The 20,817-nt window shown below is 40.5% G+C and overlaps 1 protein-coding gene across 2 annotated transcripts in view; it reads left to right on the top strand.

Moving 5' to 3' along the window:
• Positions 1–549: 549 nt before the first annotated feature.
• ALKAL2 (ALK and LTK ligand 2) overlaps positions 550–20,817 on the top strand; it is a 34,940-nt gene continuing 14,672 nt past the window's right edge. Inside the window, exons 1-5 of one of the 2 annotated variants that reach the window (XM_075266796.1) lie at positions 550–890; positions 1,108–1,386; positions 12,131–12,184; positions 13,275–13,358; positions 19,198–19,271. In XM_075266796.1, coding sequence (XP_075122897.1) covers positions 1,134–1,386; positions 12,131–12,184; positions 13,275–13,358; positions 19,198–19,262 — 456 coding nt within the window. In that variant the 5' untranslated portion in view covers positions 550–890; positions 1,108–1,133 and the 3' untranslated portion in view covers positions 19,263–19,271. Of the gene's footprint in view, positions 891–1,104; positions 1,387–12,130; positions 12,185–13,274; positions 13,359–19,197; positions 19,272–20,817 lie in introns of both variants that reach the window. The other variant, XM_075266795.1, reaches the window with a different exon arrangement.

Raw genomic sequence — 20,817 nt, 5'->3', positions numbered from 1 at the left:
TTTGTCTTGAAATCCAGACAAACCACCATCTAATGCTATATTGACTCTTAGCTGGGAGTGGTAAACACACAGATGAAAGCAAATAGAAAAGTTCAAGCAGCTCAGATTTCTGCATCCTTCCCCTATAACCCTGAGGCAGGGGGAACTAGCTCCTTGTACCCCTGCCACCTTACAGTGTGGCACATGAGCTCAGTGCAGCAGGAATTGCTCATAATCTCCCAGCAGTCAGCAGCATTAGGCTAATGCATCTCCAGGAATGAAGGTTATGGATGTGGAGAAGATGTGTGAATTAGGATAGCCCTTTTAATGGCTTCCTGGAATATTCTCCTTGAAGAAAAGTTGCTGCTGCTGGTAAGGCTGGTGTAAAATGAGCCCTGTGAGTGTAGCCTTGCCTCCTGCACATGAGGTGTGATGATGATGATGATGATGATGGGAATCCAGCAATGGATTTTCCTGGGGATTGCTAATTAAAGGCTGGTGCATGAGATGAGCCACAAGGGACACAACTACGTCTGCTGTGAGAGAGGATAAGAAGTGAGGGAGCTGCCTGCCCAGCACATCAGGGGAACCTGCCTGCCCAAGACATCAGGGGGAGCTGCCTGACCAAGCACATCAGGGGGACCTGCCTGACCAGCACATCAGGGGACCTGCCTGCAACACTCACTCTAACAACTTGACTTTTCCTCCCACATCCAATTCAATATTCCAAGCTGCATCCATCTCATGGACAAGCTAAACTCTATATAAGAGTCATCAGAGTAACTGGCATGGTGCATATGGACTGACAGAGCTCCAGGGCAGAGGCAAACTTCCTCCCTATCAGCAGGAGGCTGCCAGTCTTATCTATACCCAGGCACAGGGGCACAGGATCAGAAGCAGCTGCAGACCAGGTAACATATTCAGGTGCCTCCTTGTCCCCTCCAGCTCTGCTTTATGTGTTGTTTGCATGAGCTTAGCCTATAAGTGTAGTGAGTGTTATGTGTGTGCCAGTGCTGTGCTTGTGCCCTGCCACTCCACACTGGCAGCCTGTAAAGTATGACTACACTGAGCTGCAGCCTTATAATACTCTTACATCTGCACTTTTTCTTTTTCTTCCACCCCAAGAAGCTCCTGACAGATCCCCTGGATGAGATATGAGGAATATTATGGGCTCTGCACTGCTGGTTATTCTACTTATACTGCTCTCCCCTGGATACTGCAAATGCAGGACTGACTCCAGGAACCTGACTGACAAGAACCTGCTCAATTTTTTCATAACAATCATCAAAGACTTTAAGAGGTATCATAATGTAGAAGACAACAGTGCGCAGTATCCTTCAAAGCAAGACTATTACCCAGAAGACAAGGAGGATGTAGAATATGGGGCTTACCAGGAGCAGAGAGTAGGTAAGAACTTCCTTCCTTCTCCAGGAGTTTTACTTGGTGCATTTATGTTATAGTATCTATTTATACTTCTGCATTTATTATATTATGTCATTATTTATAGTTTATGTATTTATTTTGCATATTTATTGTTTTATATTATGTGTGTGTATATATATATATATATATATATATATATATATAACATATTTATCTTTATATTATATATGTATATTTTGTGTATTTATTTTAGCATATTTTTATATTGTGTTTATATTTTATATATTTTAACATATTTATTTTTAGATTATATATTTATGTATTTATTTTTTACCATATTTTCTATATTATGTGTTTATTTATATTTTATATACTTTATTTTTACATTATAAATGTATATTTTATCTATTTACCGTATTTATTGTAATATTATATATTTAACTTTTTTTTTTAATATTATCTATGTTTATTTTATGTATTCTACCATATTTTATATTATGTTTTGATTTATATTATTTATTTTTACATTCTATATGTATATTTTACCTATTTATTTTATCATATTTTTATATTGTGTTGATTTATATTTTACTGTATTTATTTTTACATTATGTACTTATTTATATTTGATGCATTTATTTACCATATTTAATCTTAGATTGTATATTTATTTATGTCACATGTTAATTTTACCTGCAATTGAAATCCTGAAAACACATCGGAGTAGCAGCATAACAAATAACAAACTCAGCTCTGCGACATTACCAACTCTGCTCACTGTTACATGCGTTAGAACTTTTTGAGCTGTGTAGATGGTGACTATTTGGAGTACATGTTCCCATATATGATATAAGGAATATACATGTATGTATTAGTCATAGGAAGAAAAAGGATTAAGCTTGTACATTTGTGTTCACAATATAGATGTAGCAGAGTTTACATTGCTACTTTAGTTAAAGTGTATTTTCAATTTTAATCCATTTTTCCTGAATAGTACATGACTATAAGAAACTTTGCAATATAACTTATTACAGAAATTATGTTTCATTCTCCAATGATTAAGGCTACTGTCCTTCTCCTCCTTACGTTCACTTAGGCTCTTTGTTACTATAGAGTCTATCTCTGTATTCACCTCAAACAGAAGTCTATGGACAGAGAAGAGAGGATGAGGAGGAGGTTGTTAATTGATTTATTGCCTCATCCTTTACAGTGGTAGATTTTTATCTTAGAAGTGTTAAAAGAGTTCCTTAAGCAGCTGCGGCTATTTGTGTTTTCCAGCAGCTTCCTCCTCCAACCTTCCATAGACCTCTATGTAAATAGTAACTTAGCCTGTTAAATGGAGAAGGAAACCTATTTTTCTAATAAGATATATTTAGCAAAAGTTGTTTTATAACTGGAGTTGACATACCTCAGCCAGTCCCATTGTATTATCATTACCAGCTAATGATATGGTGCAATATATACGCAAATATATACACTATATAGCTATCACCTCCTATGGGGACCTGTCTATAGAGGGTACTTGTAAGAGAGTAAAAATCCTCTCACTCCTAACAAGTGCCTTGAACTATCATGTACCTGGCTGTGCCATCATTTGGGAGATAAGATAAGATAATCCTATAATAGTCCCACCATGGGGAAATAGGTTAGAATATAGGTGGCAACATTGATGTACTGAACTGGCATTGCCCATGTGTTGTGTAAGCTAGTCCTGCAGGCTGTATATACCTGCGTAGAAGGATATCACAAGCTCCAGCTTGTATATACAAAGTGCTTGTGTTGTGTGTATTATCTTGTTCATGTAAGTGAGAAATTGCACTTTACAAGACGTTATCTACACACCATCTTGCTACAAATGTATTATGTATGGGAACAATGAATGCTTAGTCACAGTCCTAGCGTTCCTAGTATGACTAATAATAATAATCTAGTATTTATTAGCTGTTGCTGTGTTAAGTGTGTTTGCATATTACAGATGCCTATCTACAAGGGATATACTATAGACTACTGCAAACCATCAGAGTCTGCAGGGTCGTAGAATAGAGGCTGCTATACAACAGCTTATACTCTGCTGACAGGTTGTCAGGGGAGTCGCAGATTCTGATTTAACAAAATAAGGCATGAATGATTGATAGGACATTTTAACCCCTTAATGGAACGTGTTAAGCACTGTGCTTACCAGTCAATACTGTGGCACGTTTCGATAGTTGTCAAGCAACAAACTTGGCAGGTAGCAGTGACACCACACAGTTTAACCACCATACTACAGACATCTATGGGGCATAATACATGGCACTATTCCACCTGGCACCAATACCAAGCCTGTAGGGCTTTTAGAGAAACTTAAAGGGGTTTTCCCACAAACATAACCATTCTTAAATTTGTGGACAATTAAGGGTGAAGTTTTTTTTGTTTTTTTTTCAATATCAGTAATGCAAGGTTTAAAATTTTCTCTAAACAATTGCGCCTTGTACCTGTCTGCCATGACTCCGCCTGAATCCCAGGAAAAACTGCTTGGCGGTGGTTAGTTTAAAAACCCATTCATTTCAATGAGTTTTAAAGCAAACCGTCGGTGTCCGTATGCAGCCTTTCTGCCGTGAAACCGTTATTTTTGCATGGACACAATGTCTGACATGCAGTACCTTGTATGCTCCACTGAATTTGGCACAGTTGGAATTTTTCCTGTAGCTCCTACCATTCCTGAGCAATCACTGCAGTCAGTTATGGCTTTAGGCTTTTACTGTCAAGTGGGTGGAGTTAAGAAAGAGCAGGCAAGGGGACGTAATTCTGAGCCCTTTGACACTAATCAAAATCAAATCAAATCAAAAAGCTTTATTGGCACGTCCGAATAGATATTTGGCATTGCCAAAGCTAGTAAAGTGGGGGGGGGATTGGATTCGGTTGGGTGAGTGGTGGATATGGGGGGGTGGGGTGGGTTGTTTGGGTTATAACAGTCCATGGAGTCTCATCTTCCTCTTAGTTGGTGACCGCTATATGGGGAGGTGGGGTGGGGGGTTGGTTTGGGGTATAGCAGTATCTCGAGTGTTTTCCCCTGCGTGAGTCCACCCACTTGACAGTGCAAAGCCTAAATAGCATATTAGGCCCCAAAAGCAGCTACACTGATTATTCAAGTACGGTGGGGGTACAGTTTTGAACATGAAGAATTTCCTAAGTGGTTCTTTGACTTTTCTGCTTGCAATCAAGTAAAATGCTCCATTATACAGGATTACAATTAAGTGATGTAAATATCCTTATCAGACTTTCTGGATTATTGGATGCAAATTATATAAAATGTTACTGTATTGTGGAAATCCAAAACAATTCCTAAGGATCTATTACCTATTCTGCATCTCTTGAGTATACCATAGATAAAGATAACAGACCTTGCAGTCCGTTGTATCCTTCCCTTAATGTGCTGACACCTTGTAAAATCTACGACTTACTGTGTACTGTTCTAATATTTTATTCATTGTGTTAACAGTATGCAGCTAGGGAGATAACTAGCAGAAAGAATAAACAGTCTCCTAAGCTAACTGTGTGTTAGGCCTAATGCACACTACAAAGTGCTATCTATGGACTCCTGTACAGATTGGACCGCTCTGTCTGCATGATCAGACTACACAGGTTTAGTTTGTAGTCTGTTACCATGGCGATAAATAGGCCTGCATGGAGGCTGTACACCACACACACATATGTATGTATATATACATACACACTATATATATTAATATTTTTTAATAGTAGCTTTTTGTAATGTTGCCTTAATTTTCATTTTAGATGTAGGTAGCAGAAACATTGTCTGAGCTTAGATTATATACATGTGGACAAAATTGTTGTTCCCCCTCGTTTAATGAAAGAAAACCCAACAATGGTCACAGAAATAACTTGAATCTGACAAAAGTAATATTAAATAAAAATTCTATGAAAACCCAACCTTTTGAGGCAATCACTGCAACCAAACGATTCCTGTAACTGTCAATGAGACGTCTGCACCTCTCAGCAGGTATTTTGGCCTCCTCCTCATGAGCAAACTTCTCCAGTTGTCTCGGGTGTGAAGGCTGCCTTTTCCAGGCGCCATGTTTCATCTCCTTCCAAAGATGCTCAATAGGATTTAGGTCAGGGCTCATAGAAAGCCACGTCCGAATAGGCCAATGTTTTCCTCTTAGCCATTCTTGGGTGTTTTTATCTGTGTGTTTCGGGTCATTATCCTATTGCAAGACCCATGACCTGCAACTGAGACCAAGCTTTCTGACACTTGGCAGCACACTTCTCTCTAGAATCCCTTGATAGTCTTGAGATTTCATTGTACCCTGCACAGATTCAAGACACCCTGTGCCAGATGCAGCAAAGCAGTCCCAGAACATAACAGAACCTCCTCCATGTGTCACAGTAGGGACAGGGTTCTTTTCAAGATATGCTTCATTTTTCTGTCTGTGAACATAGAGCTGATGTGCCTTGCCAAAGAGTTCGATTTTTGTCTCTTCTGTCCATAGGTCATTCTCCCAGAAGCTTTGTGGCTTGTCAACATGTAGTTTGGTTACTATTACTATGTCAGATTCAAGTTATTTCTGTGATCATTATGGGTTTTTCTTTCATTAAACGAGGGCGACCAACAATTTTGTCCACGTGTGTATACCGTTATAACATTCATATGGGCGTAAGCTAAAATCTTTGGTCCCAAGTTCAAAATCTGTAACAGGGTCCCCAACCTACCATTTGCTACGTATAATGCTGGTGTTTTCTTGTATGGCGGAGTTGTTTTCTCACATCAGGCACCGGGGCCCAAGTGTGATTATTACGTCTGTGCTGCGGCACATTTATTACTCCTGTGGAATCCCCATAAGTTCAGTTTCACTATAATTTTTTATACTTCTTTGATTAAAAGAACAAACATACAATTACATCAGGGTGTTGTTTTTGCAGGGTTAGTAAGTCACAATGCTTTCTGTAAGATACTTATTATTATTTGTAAGAAACTATGTGATATATCCCAGGGGTATTATTAAAGTGAAAATCTGCAGTGTATGATGAGATCGATTATGACAGGGTGCTTACTTTAGCTCATCTAGAAACTGTTCATGTTTATCAGGTTCACTAGTAGGGATAACTAGGAATATGAGTATTAATCGCAAATACACACTGATGTAGTGTAGCTGCATGGCCTTCAGCCTGAATTCTACTATGTTTTGTATTATATCATACGATATACTGTATAATATGCTATGAGCACTGGATAGAACATTATTTGCACATGAGGATACACATACCCTATACATACCTCCCAACTTTCAAAGGACAAAGAGGAACAAAATGTGCGGTGCTCATAGCCTGCCGCGGCAAATCTAGCTCCATACACTTCGAAATTGACTCTGCCCATTCCCATCCATTACTCTTTGTGCTCCCTATGCATTATAACGCTCTTACAGTCACCCTAATATTATATGGCCCCACATTAATAATGTTCTTCTCAAATTGACCCCACAGTATAAAGTTTCTCTCCTGGTGCACTCACAGTTTAATGTCCCCCTCCAGCTTCTCCAGTTTAATGTCTCTTTCTAGTTGCCTCTGGTTTAATGCGTTCCTCCCCCCATTTACCCCCCCCCCCCTGTTTTAATGTCCCCGTCCAGTTGCCCCTTGTTGTTCATCTGCCCCCACACTTTAATGTACCCTCTATCTGCCCCCAAAGTTTAATGTCCCTCTTCAGTTGTTAAAGTTTAACATAAAAAACACTGATACTCACCTCTCCTCGCTCCCCTTCCGCTCTGTCTCAGGTCTCTGCTCCTGGAACGTTTAGGGAGCTGCCGACACGATGTGAGTGACGTTATCACATCGCGCTTACAGCTCTTGGAGTCGGAACATGCAGCGGCACAGTCAGAGTCGGACTGGGGTGTCTAGGGCCCACCAGTGGAATTATTTTTAGGGGCCCACCGCTAGGACCCCTGTAGATGAGTTGTACAGAGACAGGATGGCTAAAGGTAATATCAGGAGCCTGCTTCTCGCCTGCCATACGATGTGTACCACTGCACTACCTAAACCCACTGCTACATCCTGTATGGCAAGAGAGCAGCGTGGCTCCTAGAATTGTCACCATTACCTGTAGCCGCACTGTAATGAAAAAACTCATCTGCAGAGGTCCTGGCTGTTGTATCATCACAGATGTAATATTGATGGTCTATCCTAAGGACAGGCCATCAGTATTAGAAACATGGATAAATTCTTTAAAGATATTGTCCAGGAATTGGAGCAACTCATGTGCTGGGCGGGAGGTTTAAAATAAAAAAGCATATTCACCTGTCCTCAGCAACCCGTTGTCCTCCGCCAGTGTCCATTCAGTCTCGTGCTGGCACCTTCTTGCTGGGAGTCCTGCACCTCATGTGACCACTAAGACGAATTAGGTACAGGATTTCCAGAAATGAGGTGTTGCCATGAGACCGAACAGACAGAGGCGGAGGACAACAGGGTGCTGGGGACGGGTGAATGTGTTGTTTGTTTTGTTTTTGCTCTTTGTTTTCTGTGGCTGAGGTGTAATAATGAGGGATGAATCAGCTGTTTGAGTGAATCGTGGCATCTGTGCAAGCGCCATGACCCCTTCTCTGCTTACACAGTGTCGTACATCTCATAGTGGCCATGTCATGTAACTACAGCCTTGTCCTATAAGCGTCTATGTGACAAGGCTGTATTTACATCACATGGTCACTATAAACAGACAGCATGTGATATAAACAGGCACCATGGCCCCTTCATACAGCTGATCAGGGGGTCACTTATCTCTTATTGATGATTTATTCTGAGGATAGATCATCAATATAAATGAACTGGAAAACTCCTTAATCCTAAGGCCCCACGTGGTGTCCTGCAGCAAAAAAGCGCTGTGGGAAAAAACGCGACCATGACGCATCACGTTTCTTCCTGCAGCCCTATGCACAGAAAGTTTGCAGAGCTTTCCTCTGTGTATTTTGTGCTTCAATTATATTGAAACCGCCAGAATTTCCGTAGGTATGCTGCAATGTCTAACTCTAAAACCAAGACTGCTTTGGAAATTACAGAATGTATCTTATTTTACCGCAAAGTGTGGATGGGGCCTCATGTGGCGAAAACACCACGGGAAAACCCGACAGTTCCTGCAATGTAAATGGGATTCTAGCAAATCCCATCCACACATTGTGGAAAATTATGTGCAGTGAATATGCTGCGATTTCCAAAACCGTTGGGGTTTTGGAAATCGCCAGAATATCAATTATACCTACGAAAACACTGATGGTTTCCCTAGAGGTGTAATGGAAGCAGAAAGTGAAAAGCGCTGCGGGAAAAAAACACAATGCGTTGCTGCTGCGTTTTTTCCTGCAGCGCTATTTTGTTGCAGTCTGCAACGTGAGGCCTTAGTCTTAATAAAGCCCAATTAATTGCCCCCTCATAGTATGCTCCTGATTCCCCCTGACAAATACAGCACCCCTAATGACCCCTAATATCAATGACCACCCCCTTATGTTCATAATGCCTCCTAATATAACCTCCCCTTGTATTCGTAATGTCCCCTAATAACCCTTATATAAGTGACCCCCCTTATGTCCATAATGCCCCCTCCTTATAATTATAATTTCCCCCTCCCCCTCCCTTGTACTATTAAAATACTCACACCTAAGCTAAAAAAAAGAGTTATACTCACCTACCTGCGATCCTGATGAACGGAGGTTTCCCACTTTACATCCAAGTGCAGGACGTCTGTGTATCAGCACAGTCCATCTAGTTAAAAATAAGGTAGATTAATGGCGGTGCCTGGGCCCAGAGCAGCCGCCATTGGTGTAACTAAAGTTTTGTGGGCCTGGGTACAAACTTTTGTCCGCCCCCTATCCCCTTACTAGAGCGAATTCTTGATAGTGGCGGTTATGGGCGCTAAAGCAATATCTCAGATACCTGAAAGACATACAGCTTTAGTAACCACAACTGCAGCTATCAAGAATACGGTGAGCAAGCAGCGCAGCGCCCCACATGTAAGCAATACTGGGACAGTACAACGTGCTCCACAGGGGCCCCCAAACAGTATTACGTGCTCCATAGTGACCCCCCAAACAGTATTACGTGCTCCATAGTGACCCCCCAAACAGTATTATGTGCTCCATATTGACCCCCCAAATAGTATTACGTGCTCCATAGTGACCCCCAAACATTATTATGTGCTCCACAGGGGCCCCCAAACAGTATTACATGCTCCATAGTGACCCCCATACAGTATTATGTGCTTACCAGTGACCCCCCCACACACACACAGACACAGTATTATATGATCACAGTGCCCATCCCCCCCAGAGCCTGAACCCCCCCCCCAATCCCCCCTTCTTGCTCACACAGCCTGCCCCTCCATGTCTCCCCTATTACTCACACAGCCTGCCCCCCATGTCTCCCCTATTACTTACACATGCTGTCTCTTCTCTCCTCCATCAGTCTGTTCCCGGCCGATTCATCTTCCTGTGTAACATTACACTGTTCTATACAATCCGTGTAGCCCCGCCCACATATGACATCACAGGTCCTTCACAGTCTGCAGCACGGAGTCTCTCAATCTTCACACAGTGACTTGCCCGGGTGCTGACAGCAGCCCTGGGCAGACGCCTTACCGAATCTCCACTGTCTATTAAAAAAAGGCAGTAGAGGTCCGGTAGGGCCCCATAATGAGGTCTTAACAGTCCAGGCTGGGGCCCACCGGGGGATCCCCCGGTACTCCGGCGGGCCAGTCCGACCCTGGGCACAGTGGTGAGGCAGGGGTTCTCCGCTCCTGCTTCACTACTGTATTCAACTCACATGCATCCTCTATGTATGCAGATGTGTTGAATCCAGGACATACCTCCGGCCAACTGGGACTGTGGGACACGACCAAGCATCCAGGACTGTCCCACTGAATCCGTATCTGAATCTGTATGCCTTATATACATGAGGATATATACTGTGTAGCTGTAATGTATTGTGCAATATGTTTTGTATTTTTCTTTTTAGATAAGCTACAGGAATCTGTTATGCTCTGTCATATTAAAAGAGATCTAATTATAATATAGAAAAATAACTATATGATTGATGAATGCTTACCAGTGGTTTCTATCTTAGATCAGAAGTAGTTATTTTCTTGTCGAGCTCTGTGCTGCACCATTGTTTGCTGCTAGGGCTTGCAGTGGGCAAAATTACCATTTATAGGACTTCAGGTCCCACAATTAGGGCTCATTCACATTTGCGCCTGGGTTCTCCGTTATGCAGGTTTCCATTTCCTGCACGAAACTGGGCAGGAGACGGAAACCTGCAGTCATGTTTCAAACCCATTCATATGAATGGGTTTGAAAAGTGTCCGGCCGTGAGCACCCGTGAGCGTTTTATGCTCTCCGTGGCAAAACCTTTTTTTTTTTTTTTTTTTTTTAACCGGACACAGAGTCGGACATGCAGGACTTTGTGTCCGGTTTAAAAAAAAAACGGTTTCGCCGTGGAGAGCATAAAACGCTCACCGGCGCTCACGGCTCAGTCTGACAGGTTTCCGTCTTCTGCCGGCAAAAGACAGAAACCTGATATGGAAACCCGAACACTGGTGTGAACCCAGCCTTACTCTCCTCTCTCATAAACATTGCCATTTTTACACCTCTGTTATTATACAATGTAAAGTATTGCTATAATCACTTCCTGACCTCATATTTAACACAGATCTGTACAATCTGCTGCCCTGCATGTTAAACACAATCCCTGCAGAAATGAAGGATGAGTGCATTTAATAGTAGAGATACAAGGCATGTAATGTGTGACCTCCAATACAGAAGGAAAGAGATAAGGGGAGATAGCCACATGGTAAGAGTACGGGACATCATAGTAGAAGGAGGTAAACCTAAGGGGCATGGTCATGCAACTACAAGTGAGATTAATTTACAGAAGGATTTCAGCTTCAGACACAACATTAGTAAGTGACTAATATTACTTAATCTTAATCATTTGCACAGAATTCTTAAAAGTTGAAAACTTTTTAATGAACTCTAGGATCTTCCACTTACATACTTGGATAGGCCAAGCATGCATGTGTTTTTAATGAGGGAAATGGATGTATTTGGAATATTTGTAGGCTATAGAATTGGTATGTCTAATTTCTCACCTTCAATATCAGTAAAGCTGACTAAATTATGACGACAATAAGGGCAAATTCACAAGGAACAGTTGAATGGGGCTTGCAGAAATCCATATTTTTCCCACCAAAACATCCCCATTCAGGTAACTGATTTTCAGTTGAGGAAATTTCTGCAAAAATTTTGCCACTTACATAGTCACCCAGGAAATTATTGGTTGGGGGGATTCCTAATTTTACATTTCCTTTTTCCTGTTTTTAGTATGAAGTTTCCAATGGGTTGCTCCGTCACAGTGGTGGAGCCGGCCCATGTGTTGTACTTTTACATTAGGACAGTAAAATAAACATGGCTGTGTTATATATACCAGGCACGGTATCACTTCTGTTTATACCACCGAGCTGACTCTTTCATCATTGCGCTTAGCCGGCAGCAGTTACAAGAGGGTGCAGTAAACACATTGTGAAAGGATTGTATTTAAATGGATCACGACCGCACAGGCCAGCTTAGCAGTCTGGAAGCCTGGATTTCAATGTCTTATGTACTTTGGCACAATCTATTATCCAGCGCTTTCGTTTGTCAATCAGGAGGTCACGTCTTCACATGTACATTCAACTCTCTATAGAACAATTGTACCATTCTCAGCAAATCTTATGTATACTGTCTTTATGTCTCTGCAGAAATAGTGCCCAGAGACCTTCGGATGAAAGAGAAGTTTTTAAAGCATTTAACAGGTATGTTGGTGTATAGGTGCTTGTTGTTACAGGATCGGGAGGAACGTTTTACTTTTTTTGTGGCCATGCAATATAGGATCACAATGTCTGTCTGCTAAAATTGCAAGTAACCGGAGATAACGTGGTCACACTAAAATCTAGCAGATTTGGATTGCCGATGACTGAAAAGTTGCAATTGTGGCAATTCGCCGATTGCAGCACAAACGCATTGACTATCATTACTTGCTATTAAGTGGTTGATTCTGCTCCTTGCTCCTTATAGTTACGACCAAGCTTGATTTCTTGACCTCATTTTTTTGTCTGCTGCCCATCCTGACCTCTGCCCAGTTGTCACTTATGACTAAACTCCACTTGTCTTGACCCATGCTCCTCCTGACCATAATTCCTATTACTGTCTTGGCTCCATGACTCAGAATCTCCAGCTTATTTGTGAGTCATCCATTACAAATGGATTACTACTCCAAGGGTTGCAATCTGAGATTACCATGTGAGAAAATCTATACCTCCTTGATAGGGGTAAGGGTGACTCTGCTCCATAGTGCAGCCCTAAGCCAAATCTGTTAGGGAGTCTACATCTTAAGCTGACCTTTGTTGCAAAAAAATTCTCTGAATTACAGATCACACATATGGTATATTATAGGAGCGTAACTATTAGTGATGGGAGAACCGTGCGAGATATGTTTTAACCTGGAGTTGTGCGTTCAGAACCAAATGTGTATTATTGTACTCTGGGCACAGGTGTCACTCACAAGCCCTGTGGGCCAAATTCAGTTAGACTTGGCTCCCTTAAACTTCGTCGCTCAGTTTGTTTCATCTTTGGACAGAAGGTCCCAAGCACTCTATAGCTGGTGAGTTCTGTGGACTTTCTGGCGAAAAACAGAACAAACTGCCATAGGGGTCACAGCGGTCACCCATGCGACCAGGGCCCTAAGCCGGGGACCTCATAGCCAAGGGCCGCTTTGAGCAAAGGGCCACTTTTCTTAAAAAGTCAGAGACTCATGAGTTCTTCTCTTTATCCTTCATATAACATCTTTAATCTAATAATACAAGGCTTGTTATGTCTACTCACTTCTCTTCTCCTGTATTCTAGGGCGACTATCTTTCAAAAGCCCAACTTGCAATAAACACTTTCGAAGACTCTACAACAGCACAAGGGACTGCACCATTCAAGCAAGTAAGTAAGAACCAGCGGTCAAGAAAATCCTTAGGCTATAAGGATGGAATCATACCGTCCAAAAGTTACTGTCTTACGTAGCCATAAAAATGTAGTGGTCCATGCAATTTACTATGGTCATCCACAGGTAGCCCACACACTCCATTCATTTCTATATAGACCGAGAACGTAAGAGATGAACAGACAGTTGGATACATAGATTTAGGTATAAGAAAAATGAGCAGCACTCTTCATATAAAGAAGTAATGATTGCCAGGGAAGGACTCGATCTAAAATCACTTCAATATAAGAAAGAAAATTGCAGCACTTCAAAAAATTCATAGAAGTCGTGATTCTTCTTTATTGACTCACCGGATATACCTGATGAGTCAATAAAGAAGAATCACGTTTTCTATGATTTTTTTTTTTGAATGCAGCAGTTTTTGCTTTTAGATAGATAGATAGGTTATCCATACACATGAGACACTTGGCAGTCAAACTCTTGTTCAGCTATCTTTTAGATTCCCCCATAGCCATGTATGCTTGTTTTGGATAGGGGATAGGTCACTACTAGTACCTTACCTCAGTCATGTTAAAATCCAATATGTCTGAATCTTTTCTTTCCTGACATCTTCCTTTGGGGGAGAGTTGGGAAACCTTATGGACATTAGGTGGTCAACCAGTCCTACCAAAATGTTGCCAAGGAAGAATGCTTTCAAAGATGCAAATGTTAATAGTATATTTTTGTCAATTAACAAAATTAAGTCAATGAACAGAGAAATAATCAGATCAATATTTGGTATGATTCCATACCTACCTAAACGTTTGACTAGTACTGTCAATCTAATGGGTATGGCCTCCTTAAGAGAGAGTATTTTGTAGAAGTAACTGGTACCTACTTGTAAAGTCCTGTAATTACAGCAGCATCAGCAATGATATTAGTAGTTTGTTGAATTGTTCTGACAATGGTAAGGGGAGGAGGATGAAGAGGGAATTACAGTATAATTTGTAGAAACATTGACTTGCATCGTTACATAGTAGATGAGGTTGGATGAAGACCTCAGTCCATCAAGTCCAACCTATAACCCTACAATCCCTACAGTGTTCATGCAGAGGAAGGCAAAAAAAAAACCCATGAGGCTCATGCCAATTGCCCCATTTAAAGGGGAAAAAAATTCCTTCCTGACTCCAATCTGGCAGTCAGTATACAAACCCTGGATCAACGTGTCCTTAAAATCTAGAGTCCATAGCCTGTTATATTGTTCTGTTCAAGTAAGGCATTTGTAACCTGGTTGAATCTCCAGTGTAACCTGGCTTGCAATGGTACAATAACAATTTAGGATAACGGAGATGAGAGCATACACAGAACATATCACTAAGCACTGATCGGTTTTCACATAAGTTGTGAACATGAGACTGAAGACCACTGTATACAGTAGTAGGCACTCTTCACTGGAATAACATTTGAATTGCTATGGGCGCGAGCTCAGATGTCTACGGTCCCCCTGGATCCTGGTGGTCTCTTTTCAAGAGGATTAACACTGACTGCCAAGTAGGCTATTAGTATTCCTTACATCAGAAGTTCTGTGGTTCAATAAATAAATATTAAGTGCACAGTATATAACGATTCGCAAAAGTTCCCATAAAGTGGAGCTTTCCTTTAAATAGAATTTCCATTCTATTTTGGGCTTTATGTAAGCAATGCCTAATGATAGGAAGTAACGTATATGTAGACGCTTGGCTCAGTGGTACAAGATACAGTAGTGTGTATATTAAGCCCATTAATAGAGGACAGATGAGTAAAGTGCAATCTGAATCCATTATTCTTCACTAAATAGAGGAATTCCTTTTGCTTGTATAACGCATGACTTCCCATCAAGTACAATGATGTTTATTTTTTTTACAAGGAATTGGATAATTCACAGGAATATTTAGGTTATAACAGTACTGAGATCTCAGGGAACTTCTCATTGATACCAAATGTTTGTCAGTCTGTGATGGGACTGGCTAGAAAGAAAGTCAAAACATTCATGCTCTTAAAGGGAACCTGTCATACGGAAAATGCTGTCCAACCTACAGACAGAGCAGGATGAGCCGAGCAGATTGATATATGGCTTTATGGGAAAAGCTGCCGTATAACTTGTTTATCCATTGACATCTCTACTTTTTCTATGCAGAGAAGTGAAGGAGGCGGAGCTATCAGCCTGCCCTCTATGACTGACAGCTGTCAATCACTGATAGCTCCGCCTCCTTCACTCACCATAGATAGAGCAGAGATTTCAATGAATAAATCACAGGTTATACTGAATCTATTCCCACAAAGTTATATATCAATCTGCTCCACTCATTTTGCTCTATAACATGATTTCTGTGGATTGAACAGTATTTTCCATGTGACCGGTTCCCTTTAAATGACATAGAAATTTGAGATTTTAGATATATTACCTTATAGCTCTAGAGATTTTAACACTATTATTTTCAGAAGAGAGTAGTTAAAGGGATCATCTAGTTTTCCATTTTCAATACCCCACCAGTGATTTCTACTTGATAGAAGAGGGTCCACCTTTAATGACATCAATCTATAAATCAGAATGGAGAGTGACTATTAAGAGTGTTTGGAGGACCTGGATGTCTGTGCCTTACATGGATATTCTCTCTGTATTAAATGGGTTGTCTAGTCTTGGAAAATTAATTGGAAAACAATTAAAGCAGGTATTACAGATCACCTTACAAGATCTCCGGCCATCTATTTCTGATGCTGCCCAGTCTCAGTATTCCATGGTTCGTCAATGATGTCCCAACACAATAATTGGCTGCAGTGGTCATATGACATTGTCGGTACATCATAGAAGGACCAATTGGAGACTGGCCTGCATTGTAATGGTAATGGAAGGGGATCGGTAATGTGAGTATGTTTCCATTTAGTCCATTTTGAGCTTTATTGAAATAAGTTAACAATTTACGTACAGGTAAATGTCATATGTGTATATTGCAGCCATTTGTAATCAGGGCTGTGGAGTCAGAGTTGGAAAATTTACCGACTCTGACTCCAACTTCAGAATTACATAATTATTTTTAATTGTATTATACAGTTATTAATATTGAGTAATTAGCCCAATTCACATTTGCATTTTGGTTTCTGTTTGGGGAGTCTGCTTGGGGACCCCCAGAACTGAAACCTATCCACATAAAAAAGCAGGAAACCCACGGCCTCATAGACTATAATGGGGTCTGTGTGGTTTCTGCATGAAAAATGCAGAGAGAAAAGTGATGCTTGCAGGATTTTTCTCTCTTCATAGATCATACAGATAGGGGAACGTAATGGCCCGAACGCAGATGTGAACTGGGCCTTATATGTATAGCGTTTACATATTTACTTTGATAGGAATTCTAGCTTTACTGCCGCTGACTGACCATGACTATTAGCCATTCCAGAAGGAGTCAGAGTAGTTACACGATTCGGACTTGGGCTATGGAAAAATAGAAGAGTCTGAGTTGTTGACTTTGCCTACTGACTCCACAGCCCAGTTTTTAATGGTCCTTCCCATGAACCTATGAGACATGATATATATATATATATATATATATATATATATATATATATATATATATATATATATATATATATAGACATAGACTCCCCTGCCCTATAGAAAGAAAACATATTGATAAATGAAGTATAAGCAAACAATACATTACTTCTGTAGCATAACCTTAAAGACAAATGAATGGAATTTCTTTGATGGAATTGGTGCTCATAATTCTTATTAAAACACTATTGACATGAAGTTCTCTGAGAGGTTTAACATCTCAGACTATAGAATTAAATGGTTTTGGCTTCAGAATGGAGGATTATCATTACATCTAGATAGTGGAGAAGTTAGGAAAGTCTTGTAGATCAATTATGAGCCCTGTTAATTGGTAAGTGTCTTGTATCTGCCTAAACAATACCAAGAAACAAGTCTCGACTGTTCGTTTATATCTCAGCCTTAGGTGTTCTTCTTCCTTTTTGTTTTTTGTTATTATTACTATTATATTGTCTTATTTGTGCATGTTCTATGAATGGCATTCACTAATATATCTTTATCCTAAACTAAGTCTCAGTCAGTTTAAAGCCACTTTTTATAAATGAATAGTCCGGGTAAAAATAAGAAGCTTTATATATATATATATATATAATATATATATATATATAATCTCCTCATTGTTCTCCTCACTTAGATTATTACCTGTATAGAGTCCATCCCTCTACTTGCCTCACATAAAGAAGTCTATGGAAGGGGGAGGGGGAAGCTGCTGGCTAGTTGGTTTATTGCCTCCTTCTATGCAGTGGTTACAATCTCATCTTGAAAGATAAAGCAGTGTCAAGAAAGCTCATTTACAGTGTAGGAGGGCTTAGCAGTTGCCGTTATTTAGGTATCTTTTCCAGCAGCGTCTTACTCCCCTTCCTTTCTCCATAGACTTCTATGTAAAAAGTAACTCAGCCTGTTAAGCAGGGAAGGTAACATATTTCTTCAATAAGATTTATTATATACATTAATACATTAAACACATGACAATGGGTCCTCTTAGAGGCTGTTTGCTTTTAACATTTACTTTGTGTTAGAGTAGTTTTCTAAAACTAAGTAGATGATACCTGTTGGGATAAACCTCAGGATAAACCTAGCAGCAAGTATTCAATTCCCCTGCAGCGCCACCACTGGAGAAATAAAAATCAACAGGCTGTCCATGTAATGAAGGTTCTCCAGAGCAAGAGATGTCCTCAGGTGTCAGGGTCCTTTAAGTCATTCTGAATGTCCTTACCAGATATAGGAAGATATGTCTTATAAAGCAGACTTAGAATAGATTTTTTTGACCATTACCATGTGGACATGGTTTACCCATGGCCTAGTCTACCCCCGTGATGGCAAACTTATGGCACAGGTGCCAGAGGTGGCACTTGAAGCCCTCTCTTTGTGCACCCATCTATGGAACATATTATACTGTGTGGGGGCTACTGTGGAGCAAATTGTACTGTGTGGGGGCCACTGTGCAGCAGATTATGCTGTGTGTGGGCCACTCTGTAGCTGATTGTACTGTGTGGGGGCCACTGTGCAGCAGATTGTACTGTGTTGAGGTCACTGTGAAGCAGATTGGACTGTGTAGGGGTCACATCGGAGCAGAAAGTTCTATAAAGCCCCATTCGTATGACCATATTTTGCAGGTCTGTAATTGTGTGCAATTATGGCTCCGCACATTATTAAGGTTAAATTGTCGTGTTGGCACTTTGTGTTAAATTAGTGGGTTTTGGGTTACATTTTGGGCACTCGGTCTCTAAAAGGTTCACTATCACTGGTCTACCCCATTCCTATTGAAGGATGGAATTAGGTGGAGATCCTGGAGGTGGTGAAAGATCCTCTTTAAGACATGCTCCAGACTTTTATTTTGCAGATTTTACCCTCGGAAATGTGAAGATTGTCCACAGCTAAGTATTGTTGCATCTAAAGTTAAGTGAGAGTCATAAGCTGGCAGCATAATTTAGATGGCTTTTGGTTGTACAATCTCTTAGCAGACCTCTATCACTTACATGCACACAGCTCTGCAGAAGCAAAGAGAGCAAGCCCTGCCGTATACTTCTGGTGGTTTATCTTCCATGAGAACAAAAAGATCAGACATGTTGAAACCCAACAGCCTGATCCTTCTCTCCCTCAAATGTCTGGAGAGAGTCGAGAGATGACTGTCATTAGATAACATCAACTTCTGCCAAAATCAATCTAATATACATGGGCGGCTCTAGTGATATCTGTTCTAGATTTTGATTTGCCTAACACATGGTATTTTGCTGGCCTTGACATGAAGATGTCTTCATTTTTTGCTACAGATTACAAGAGATGTGCAAGACTTCTTACAAGATTGGCAGTCAGTCCCATTTGTATGGATGGATAACAGGAAATTGTAAGTCTCATTCTCATATTTTAGATCATTTTGTACATGTTTCTTGTGAATTGTGACCTATATAATATATATATATATATATATATATATATATATATATATACACTGAAAGAGAATACTATAGAGGGATCCATAAAATGACTGCATTTAACATAGAACTGTATTCTTGCAAGGCAAGTGGCGAATACTTGATATTCCCTGCACGTCTTCCAGTTGCTACAACAGTCTTGAAGATAAAAGAAGAAGGGATTATGATAATATTATATTTTGGAATTGCTATTTATGAAGAATATGGGAATTCTTGTTACTGTCAAGTGAATTCTCCCCATAAGGAGCATTCTGGCTTTGTGAGGCCTGGGGTAACCTGAGAATATAAGTCGACTGTATAATGAAAATTTAAGCAGTTGTCTAATATACTCAATGGGGCAGAATTCTGAAGACTGGTGTTTTTAACATCTTAACATCCCATGCATTGGTGGAGGGTATGAGGACGTACATACCTCTTCATAAATAGGTGAACCCTCTGCCGGGCTGTGCACTGTACTGAAATTCACACCAGCTTGTATCTGGCGTAGATTTCAGGGATCATTTACACTAGATCCACATCATGCCCCTCGCCATGTTCCCTTTTAATTTTTTTTTTTTTCAATTCATTATTTCCTCCTCTCCTTTCATAAGCCATAGTTTTATTGTTCTGTTCACACAGCCATATATGACCTTCCTTTTTATGGGACAACTTCTATTTTTCAATTGCACTATTTTTTCAAATGATGTATTGATCGTTCATTCTCTTATATAATTGATGCAGGGCTTTAGAGGAACATTACCAATGGCAGGCCTGTATACCATGACAATTGGTTGATGTGATAGCCAATTGGCACCATGTAACCTTGTTGTTGGAAGAGTCATCTGCAGTCAGGCCCCTAACCCTTCAGATGCTACAGTGAAGAGTTAATAATGTAATTTCAGAGTTGTTTCCAGTCCCTGGAAGTTCCAGATGAGTGTTAGCAGGCCTTGTACCCGTCTTGGCTTTTTAATGAGCATTCGCTATTTAACTTTTTTTTTTTTTTTTTTCTTTTTGCCTAAAGTAAAAATGTGAATCATTACAACCTGTTAAAAATGTCTAAAAAGGACTGATAGCCGATTTGAAGTCTTCATACGGCCTGCGGATACCCACTCTTTTTAAAGAGATTCAATCATTAAGGCTGGGATCCCACGGACCGGAAACGCCGTTATTTGCCCACAGCATGTTAGGAGTATTTAGGTTCATTGCTTTCTTTCCTGGTTGGTTAGTCTGTCCTCCCATTTGCACCTGGGAGGAGTGGTCTCTACTCGGTATTTAAACCCATGCCTCCCATGGTTCTGTGCTGAGTGTCGCTTTTACAGAGCTAGGCCTTAGCAGGAGGAGTAGGTGGTGTTCTGGGATAGAGGAAGTTCCGTGGTTGATTTTTGGGAGGTTTGGGTGAACGAGTTGGTTAGTGTGTTTTCCCTTCTGTGTTCACCAATCCTCCCTCTGTGTATTATTGACTGTTTGAGTGAACTGCCT

This window comes from Leptodactylus fuscus, chromosome 3, assembly GCF_031893055.1.
Source record: "Leptodactylus fuscus isolate aLepFus1 chromosome 3, aLepFus1.hap2, whole genome shotgun sequence".
Classification (NCBI taxonomy): domain Eukaryota; kingdom Metazoa; phylum Chordata; class Amphibia; order Anura; family Leptodactylidae; genus Leptodactylus; species Leptodactylus fuscus.
This window is presented reverse-complemented; position numbering and strand designations above follow the sequence as displayed.